This window comes from Austrofundulus limnaeus, unplaced genomic scaffold (genome assembly GCF_001266775.1).
Source record: "Austrofundulus limnaeus strain Quisiro unplaced genomic scaffold, Austrofundulus_limnaeus-1.0 Scaffold391, whole genome shotgun sequence".
Taxonomy (NCBI): Eukaryota; Metazoa; Chordata; class Actinopteri; order Cyprinodontiformes; family Rivulidae; genus Austrofundulus; species Austrofundulus limnaeus.
Window position 1 is genome coordinate 408,061 of NW_013952793.1, and position 10,134 is coordinate 418,194.

Sequence of the window (10,134 nt, forward strand, 5' to 3'; positions counted from 1 at the left end):
CAGTAATGTATAAGTGAGCACCACAGCTAAACTCATCTATGGTCAGTTGTATAACATTGCCATCCTGTGGCTAAAGGATAAACACATTTTTATGTAACATTTCTGAGTTAGATTTAGTAAATTACCAGGTAAATATTACCTGGTATGAACACTGTAAATACTGTATTTGGCACATATGGTGGGAAGGTTATGTATTCCTATCAGTTTGTTGTAGCTCAATAGAAAAAAAACAAAGCTTACCACAGTTGTTAACACTCTCATCTGAAGCGTCCCTGCAGTGTGGGGTCCCGTCACAGAGCTGCTGGTAATCTACACAGTGGTCCCCACTGAGGCAAAGCACCTGGCCAGGACCACATGGAGCAGCACACTGCAGCTCATCACTGCCATCCAAACAGTCTGTTTCCCCATCACAGTGCCATGCCTGAGGAACACACTGACCACCACTGGCACAGATAAACTCATAGGACCTACAGGCTGGAAAAACAAAAGTATTAAAGAAAGCGCTACCAAGAGTCAATCAAGAATGAAAATATTACGAATAATAAACCAATATGTTGAAATGGTTCTGAACTAGAAAATAGTTTGCTGCAATCTCCATTTTCACCTGAAGTTGGGCTGACAGATGATGTTGTGATCCCAGTGTAACAGCTGGTTCTGTTCTCATCCTCTCTGTTTGGACAGTCAGCTGTTCCGTCACACAGATTAGATTTGGAAATGCATGAACCATCAACACAGGCAAACTGGTTGGGAGCACAGGTCACTGCAATGTAAAATATATATATATATATATATATATATATTTGCCACTGAATTATTTACAGGGAAGCAGGATATCAAAGAAGTTGAAAGAAATTCAACATGTATTAAAATAAATGGCTAGATAGTTCTTATTGATTCCTGATACATGACATCTAATTCGTGTGAGTTGTGTGTGCATTTACCTTTACTTGGGCAAATAGCTTCATCTGTTCCAGATGGACAGTCTTTGTGTCCGTCACATAATCTGTCTGCAGAGACACACTGATCTCCTGGACACTGAAACTCTCCTGGTGCACACACACACCTACAAATCAGTTAGAGGGTTATATGGTAGTGGACACCATAATCAATCAAAATTGAAAAAACACCTTGTGAGTTTATCACTTTTAGGCTAATTTATTTTAATTCTTTGTTATATTGGTGTAAAAAAAGAAAAACTTGTTCTGAAATGGACTGGTGGGTGTATTCCAGTCCTTCAGCAGGATTAAGCAGGTACAATGGATGGAAGTTAGTGTGCACCACAGAGAATACTGTGCAAAGTCAAACAGTTTATGTAAATGTATAATTTTTGTATAACAGTAATATCAGTTATCCTATAGTCCCCAGGCAGAACTAGAAACACACCCTCTTTCATCACTTAAATCTCCACAATCATCATGGCCATCACAGCGATGGATGAAGAGAATACATCGTCCTCCTGGACACAGGAACTCCCCTTCATCACACACCACACCACAGTCTGAGTCAACAAAAATACACAGCAAGCAAAATTGTCATAAAAGCAGAAATGCAGAGAAAAGAATTAATGAACCTTTTTTTTTGTCTACCTTGTTCATCAGACCCATCAGCAAAGCCACAGTCGAGCTGTCCATCACACACTCGAGTGCCTGGCAGGCATTTTCCACTGGCACACTGAAACTCTCCAGGAGAGCATAGGGGCACTGGGGTGGGGGGTCCACAGAACTCCTCATCAGATTGGTCATCACAGTCTGGGTGGCCATCACAACGCAGAGCCAGGTTAAAACATGGTCCACTGTAAGGTTAGGGTTGCCTCAGTCAATTAAGGATTCTATACAATCAAAAAGACTTGACTTACATCATCATTGTGAAGCTGTACTAAAAGTATTGATCATCTCATTGAGTACTGCATTGAGGTAGTTCTCAAAAACCTGGTCAAGACTTTTTTACACCAGAATAAGCAACAAAAACATATCCCCACTATAAGAAGCATTGTGTAAATTTAAATAAAAATAATGCAGTAATTAAAAAACTATTTTTTATAATTAAACATAATTATTGTGGAAATATTTATTTAACAAGTACAGGAATATGTGGTTCGTTGAATGGTCAGCTCAGAACAGAATTTTTTAAGTCACTTAACATCAACAGTCTACTGAATTGGTTATCACCACGTCATGATGTGTGGGGATGGATCCGCTGATGTATACCTCCATCTCGAGGCTCTGAACTTTGTTCAACAAATTATCAAAACCCTTTTTGCAAGAAGTCTGATTGTCTTTAGAGCTGGATATTCAGCTGTGACTTCCAGTATCTTCAATGTGAGATCAGACACCATATTTTCAACAAAGCAAAAGTCTAATGTTTTTTTTTGTTCCAAAAGTGTTCAATTTAACCACACCTCCGTCCACTACTATCATCATTTCTTGGTTTGTGGCAGCAATCTCTTTCCAAACCCATTTTTGTTTAGGGCTGAATCTGGTGCCAGACCTCTCACTGGTGTCTGAAAATAAGCTGTCCTCTGAGTCATGGGCTTGTAAATGTGGAGTCAACCTGTTTTGTTGTGAAATTCCTGGGTTTGCCACAGATTTGCTGTAATAATTTATTTTGTCAACAATCCACTGCTGTTTTCTTTTTGGCTTTAGGGAGTTTTTCTGCAGCTGTGGCCATTCTATTTCATCCAGATGCTGAATAATCCCTGAGAGATTATTTGGTTTTGTGCCAAGAGAGTTCCAGGAAGGCATGCTCCTTGATTCACTCCCATTCCCTTCTGCATCCAAATTCCCCACACAGCCTTCTCACTCTTTTGAGTATGTGTCATCTCTGTCATAGCATTCATTTCTCCAAAACAAATGAATCTTATTTTCAACACTGCTACTGTATTTTCTGGAGAATTTTGTTGTCATCCTCTGTGATGAAGGGAAGCATTTTAAAAAGCTTGTCCTTCTGTAGTTGAATTGTTATCAGAGTTCTTTTTTCCCATTGCTTATTGTTCAACAGCAGTCGAAACTGGAATCTGTTTCGCATATTCCTGTTATTAAGAAGGTTCTTTTGATCTATGCTGAAGTTGCAGTCCCGAGCAGTCCTCTCTTACCCATATATGAATCCACCTGCGAAATAGTTTCAGCCCATTGATTTCAGAGTGGATCCTGTTTGTGAAGCCAAACTGTTGTGGATATATTTATTTAACAAGAACAGCAATATGTGATTCAAACAATAAAGGCACTTTGTTGAATGGTCATTTGAGTTTTGTTTATTGCAATAAGCAACAACCTGCCAGTGGGACATGCCTGGTACACCTCACCAGGGAGGCGTCCAGGAGGCATCCTAACCAGATGCCTGACGTGGAGGAGCAGCAGCTCAACTCTGAGTCCCTCCCAGATGACCGAGCTTCTCACCCTATCTCTAAGGGTCACTCTGGCCCAGACACCCTGCAGAGGAAAATCATTTTGGCTGCTTGTATCCGCAATCTTGTTCTTTCAGTCACTACCCAAAGCTCGTGACCATAGATGAGGGTAGGAACACAGATTGGCAGAAGGCTCAGCTCCCGCTTCACCACGACAGACCGGTACAGCGTCCGCATCACTCCAGACACAGCACCAGTCCGCCTGTCGATCTCCCGCTCCATTCTTCCCTCATCCGTGAACAAGACCCTGAGATACTTAAACTCCTCCACTTGGGGCAGGACCTCTTCCCAGACCTGAAGGCAGCACGCTAAGCTTTTCCGGTTCCAGACCATGGTCTCGAACTTGGAGGCACTGATCCTTATCCTGGCCGCTTCACTCGGCTGTGAACCGCTCCAGTGAGAGCTGGAGATCACAATCTGATGAAGTCAGTAGGACCACATCATCCGCAAAAAGCAGAGATGTGATCCTAAGGTCACCAAAACAGATCCCCTGAACACCTTGGCTGCGCCTAGAAATTCTGTCCATAAAAGTTATGAACAAAATTGGAGATAAAGGGCAACCTTGGCCGAGTCCAACTCTCACCAGAAACRAGTCCGACTTACTACTGGCAATGTGGATCAAACTGGCACCGGTTGTACAGGGATCTAACAGCCCATATCAATGGGCCTAGTACCCTATACTCCCATAGTACCCACCACAGGACTCCCCAAGGGACACCGTCAACATCTTCTCCAAGTCCATAAAACACATGTAGACTGGTTGGGTGAACTCACGTGCACCCTCCAGGACCCTGTTGAGGGTGTACAGCTGGTCTGGTGTGTGTTAAGTATTGGTGGCAGGGCACCAGGGGTGGATGAGATTCGCCTGGAGTTCCTTAAAGCTCTGGATGTTGTGGGATGGCGTTGGTTGACATGACTCTACAATATTGCGTGGACATCGGAGGCAGTTCCCTTGGATTGGCAGACTGTGATGATGATCCCCCTATTTAAAAAGGGGGACCACAGAGTGCACTCCAGCTCTAGGGGGATCACACTTCTAATCCTCCCTGATAAGGTCTATTCAGGGGTTCTGGAGAGGAGGGTCCGTTGGATAGTCGAATCTTGGATTGAGTATTTGTACTACAGTTGGGAAAAACAGGGTTGTTTTGAATTGGATGTCAGCAATACACCTTAAGAAAATATAGACAGGCAATAAATGGATGTAAAATTAAGTGGTACAAGTAAAAAGAAAACAGATGGAGAATTTTGCAACTAGTTAAGTTCAACAGCTAACTAAGTGACAATGGGTCAGTATAGGACTGGATGTACAAAGAACATTTTTGAGATTCTGAATATTTCAGAAGTAAAATTGGGCAGAGGTTTACCAGTCCCCAAAAATCTTTCTAAAAATGGTGGATCAATTTCAGAATATTTTTCCACAACCAACAAATGCAGTTCACAGCATGCAAAGAGAGAATCTGGAGAAATTTCTGTGCACAAAGAAGAAAGCCAAATGTCAATATTGTATGTTCATGATCTTTCAGTGCACATTTCCATAACTTACCCCATAAAACTGCAAAATCATGAATCAAGCTTTAAAAACGCAAAAGGATTTTATTATTATTATCTTTTAAGTAGACTGACAGAAATTGAGCAAATTTGTAAAGTGAAGCTAATCTTGATTCACCTGGGCCTGCTGTTACAGCGGAACTGGTCTGGGGAGCAGGTGGATGGGCAGATCTCATCTGAACCGTCACCACAGTCATCCTCGTTGTCACAAACCCACTGAGAGGGGATACACCGCCCACTGGTACACACCACCTCAGTCTCCAAACATGGAGGTGGGGGAGGAGGGCAAGCCACACCCTCACACTGCCACAGACCCTCATCACAAGAACTGAAGGCAAACATCGGATTTTAAACTAACGGACAGCTTTGACAGAATAAATAAATTAATTAATTAAAAAATAAATAACATTTTCTTGTGAAGCGTTTAGACTGACAAACCAGTTCTGGCAGTGTTTAGTGATAGATGTTCCAGGGGGGAACATGGAACCATCCCACTCGCATGGACACTGGGTAGGCATTATACAGCTGTCACCTGTTAAATGGAAAAAAAAAACAAGAGGATACTAAGGGATCTGAAAACGAAACCAACTGTACATTTGTCTGACATGGAAGAATGTGGAATGTGTTGTTGAGGACTAAATCTATAGAATTTTATTGGCCTCTCTCACAAAATTTACCGTAGCCGACAGGTGCAAATGCACAGAAAATGCCTGAACACGTTGCAAACACTTGAGTGATGCAAACTCCAAAACAGACAAACACAAAAAAACAAATGCAGAGAAAAATTCTGCAACCACAAAAAGCAGACAGAAGTAAAAACATGCAACAAAGGAAACAAATGCAAAGGGAAAAAAATACCATGTTTTCGAACCAATGCGTTCACTTTCAAATTATGCAAATACGGATTCAGTCTGAGCAATTCAAATTCAGCTTCTGAGTAAGAAAATGCTGCAAACTCCACAAAATAAAAGAGCACCAGACCACAAGGGGGACTTAACCACCAAGTCAAGTGGAACTAAGACCCTCAGTAAAGACAACAGGATGCAGAAGAAAGTTGGAGGGAAGAAAAAAAGGTACTTTTTCCTTTCCTAATGTCTTTACGGGTCATTACCATGTCAGTCTGTTTATGAAGTGACACACTAGAGTCCACTTGTGGCTTACTTGGATATAGGCTATAACATAAACACCCACAAATACACAAAAAATGCTTTGGAATTTTGTTCAGTGACCACAGAGTGTAAAATGTTTTTTCTAGAAGACTTTTTAAGAACTTTAGAATATCTTCAGAAAATGTGACTCACTGAAACTCACCATGTCTGACAGTACCAGCAGGGCAGAAGCAGCCCTCCACACAGGAAAGCACACCACACCGAGAGTATGAACTTTGCTGAACACTCGGACAGAACAGGCTGCACGCAGGTCCACATGGATTGTAAACTAGTCCTTTGTCACACTGGAGAGCTGCAGGTAAAACACAAGCAGGGTTACCAGAGTGAAAAGTGAATAGATGTGAATAGTGAATAGATGTGTTGGAGTGTAAAACGGGGACGTACGACAAAGCTCCTGGGACCTCCAGTGGATGTAAACTCCATGCCGGTTACACTCCTCAGTGTAGGAAGCTATGGCTGTGCAGAGACACTCGCAGTCCCCGCCAGAGTCACAGCTGAAACACATCCATTGAACAAACAACAAAAAACGTTCTAGTCTTGTTCTTCAGGGGCTGCCACATCAGTGTCATGATGTGTGTGTCATTGCTTTTGTTTTCTAGTGTTTCAGTGTTCCCCTGTGTAATCTGCCCTGCTCCAGCCCCGCCCATGCTCACCTGTTTCCTCTTGTGTCTCCTCCAGGTGTTTCTTGTTGTCCTTAATTTGTTTGCCTTTATATTCTGCGTCCTGTGTTCAGTCTGCGTCGTATCATTGTTTTTGTGCAGCTTCCCTCAGCCTGTGTGATTCTCTCTGTTTTTACAGAGATTTTGGTAAGCTTTGGAGCTGTTTCTGAGTTTATTATTAAAACCTTTTTGCCATTTGGATTTTTGCCTGCGCCCTGGGTCACCTAAGTCTTTGGGGTCTGCCGAACCACCTGAATCTGTTCCCGTGTGTTCTGAGTTTCCTGAGTTGGTGGTTCCAGTCCCTGTTCCTGAGTTGGCGGTTCCATTGTCTCCTGAGTTGGCGGTCCCAGTGTCTCCTGAGTTGGCGGATCCCAAGTCGGCGGTCCTTGAGGTTCGTGGGTCAGCTGCCGGCGCCTCCACGACATCTGGGTTGGCTGCCATCACCGCCTCTTCGTCTGGGTCATCGCCCATCGCCTGGGTCATCGACCATTGCCTCCTCATTGCCTCTGTCACATGTGTTCACCATCATTGACACGTTGGCTCCATCAACCTCTGTCGGCTCTTCATCTTCTTCCGCCTCCTCCCTTGGCTCTTCTTCTGCTCCCACCTCCTCCCTTGGCTCGTCGCCTGCTCCCACCTCCTCCCATGGCTCCACGTCTGCTCCCGCCTCCTCACGTGGCTCCACGTCTGTTCCAGTTGGGCCTCGCTGTGGATGGTCACCTGGCCATCCTCCAGATCTCCTGCCCCGTGTTGGATGGTCTTCGGGCCGTCCCCCTGAACTGTGTGTTTTGTCCTTGTTCTCCCTTGTGTTGTGTCCTTGTTTCCCTGAGTCTTGTTCCTCTCCTTTTTTCGACATCAGGAGCCATCGTTGAGGGAAGGGTCCTGTCAGGATCTGTCTGTCTTTGCTTTTGTTTTCTAGTGTTTCAGTGTTCCTCTGTGTACAGTATCTCTGCCCTGCTCCAGCCCTGCCCATGCTCACCTGTTTCCTCTTGTGTCTCCTCCAGGTGTTTCTTGTTGTCCTTATTTATTTGCCTTTATATTCTGTGTCCTGTGTTCAGTCTGCGTCAGATCATTGTTTTTGTGCTGCTTCCTTCAGCCTGTGTGATTCTCTCTGTTTCTACTGAGATTTTGGTAAGCTTTGGAGCTGTTTTTGAGTTTATTATTAAAACCTTTTTGCCATTTGGACTTTTGCCTGTGCTCTGGGTTTTTCCCTGGCTGAATCTCACCAACAAGCAAACTCACATGAAAGCTTTGGCAATTATTTTACACCGAACATCCTCCTGACACAGCCTATTCTACAAACTTCAGCCTTAAGATTAAAACCAAAATCTAGCAAAGTATTACCAATTTATTAGAAAGGATGAAATCATAAAAGCTCATATAGAATAGAAAGGAGCACAAAGGGAAAAAATGTTTTTTTAAAAAAACACATCACTAACACATTTTCATTGTGGAGTGTAAAATCCTACTCAAAATTTTCGACTAAAATTGCATTATTTGGCTCACTGTTCTTACATTTTGCTAAATTTAAAGGGAGGTAGTTCTATACGACAATCAAGTAGACTAACTATGTTATCTTCAGTTGTTATAAAAATGCTGTTAAATTTACATCATAGTCTATCTAAACACCTTGAAATTGCCCTATGTCTCTTTAAGAACCCCTACCATTTTCTACACTCCTACTTCAGCACATCTTCACAACAATGCTTTGGGGGAGGGGTGCTCTGTGGGGTGGGAACTCGGCTGCAGACTGAGCTCCTGGGAGGAGCTAGGCACTAATAGGCGGTGCTTTGTATGAGCAAGTGTTTAGACAGCTCCACATGGCTACCACAGGAGATTCAAGGCTTTCTCAAACATGCAAGAATGGGTCATATATTAAATCCTAAGTCTAAATGTAAAAGTTAATTATTAAGTGCTCTGCTTAAGTGTTGGAATTTACATTTAAGTATTTCGGAATAGAAGGCAACATATGCTGTTGGTGCTCGGCTCACATTAGAATAATCCTGAGTCATCCTGAGACAATAGCGACCGCACGCGGTCCAACGCTACTAGCGCTTCCCTACTTTTAGATTTACAAATATAGATTTTATATTTACATGTTATCTACCATTTGAATTTAACATTTTGTATACATTTGCAAAATGTAAGAACAGTGAGCTAAATAACAATAAAATGTTAGTGGAAAATTGTTAACACTCAGAAAGTGAGCTAACCAATGAAAATGTGTTAGAGACATATTTTAACATTTTATTTTATATTTGGTGCTCCATCAGTACATTAAGCTTATTTACATTTTCTGCAGTTTGATTTTTAATATTTAAGATGGACATAAAATGTTAATATGGTGCAGCATTTAACACATTATCCCACACAAATACGTATTTGTTATTTGATTTTGATCTGGTCACCCTAGTTGTGAAACCAAGTTACACAATAAGAGTGTAATACTTTATAGATTAATGATTTCACTCACCCACAAGCATCAAAGACACACCAGTCATAATACTGCTGGAAGGGAACCTCAGTGTGGCACAATGAAAAGAGCTCCTGAGTTAGCACAGCACACTTTTTCCTGGCCCATGTCACTCTGTGGGGGTTTAACTGAAAAGCCAAAGTTTAAACACTCCAAAGTTTTTGAGAAAATCTATCATCAATATTCATTTAGGACTAATCTGTAAACTCACGGCACATGGATCACGAAGGTCCTGCTTCTCTACATCAGGGCAGGATGGGCTGACCTTCCAAGAATTTCCAAACAGCTCGGGTGTAGACTCTATAATTCCCTGGCGTGTTGTAAAGTCATTTTCTGTGTCCCCGTCAAAGTTCCCGCACAGCCCTCCGACTTGACCTCGCAGGTGGACCTCCAAACGCAAATACACGCGCATGCCTGTGAAAAGAACACAGTTAAATGAAGGAGTGACCTGCATTATAATATGTGTAAAACATTTTATTATTAGAATAACATACTATATGTTGGAATTCATTATACGTTTTCTCCTGAGCATCTGAAGTTTAATAAAAGACAGAAGACAAAGTGGTTTACCTCCGTCCCAAAGCAAGGTGATTCCCAGTCGAGAAGAGAGGACAACAAAAAGGCCGACCCTCTCCACAGACAGACCGCTGCCACTGTAGGTCTTTGGTAGTGTGACAGGCATTCCATTTACTGTCACTGCTTTACCTAAATGTCATAGATGAGATAATTCACCTCATTGCTTCACTAAATAAAACGTGACGAGTACCACAAGTTTGTGAAACTACCCCTGTACCCTTAATCCTAGGCTTATACCATTGAAATCCTATATATAAATAAATCCACAAGAGATATATATATATATATATATATATATATTTGCCA

The 10,134-nt window shown here is 42.2% G+C and overlaps 1 protein-coding gene across 3 annotated transcripts in view; it reads right to left on the bottom strand.

The window, feature by feature from the left end:
- sspo (SCO-spondin) overlaps nt 1–10,134 on the bottom strand; it is a gene marked incomplete in the record, with an annotated part of 130,682 nt that overhangs the window by 93,166 nt on the left and 27,382 nt on the right. For 2 of the 3 annotated variants that reach the window (XM_014023810.1, XM_014023809.1), the window contains 12 exon segments: nt 241–474; nt 605–760; nt 942–1,063; nt 1,384–1,498; nt 1,587–1,792; nt 5,070–5,279; nt 5,390–5,483; nt 6,263–6,412; nt 6,505–6,614; nt 9,253–9,380; nt 9,464–9,666; nt 9,823–9,957. In XM_014023810.1, the coding sequence (XP_013879264.1) occupies nt 241–474; nt 605–760; nt 942–1,063; nt 1,384–1,498; nt 1,587–1,792; nt 5,070–5,279; nt 5,390–5,483; nt 6,263–6,412; nt 6,505–6,614; nt 9,253–9,380; nt 9,464–9,666; nt 9,823–9,957 (1,863 nt within the window). 3 annotated transcript variants of the gene reach the window in all.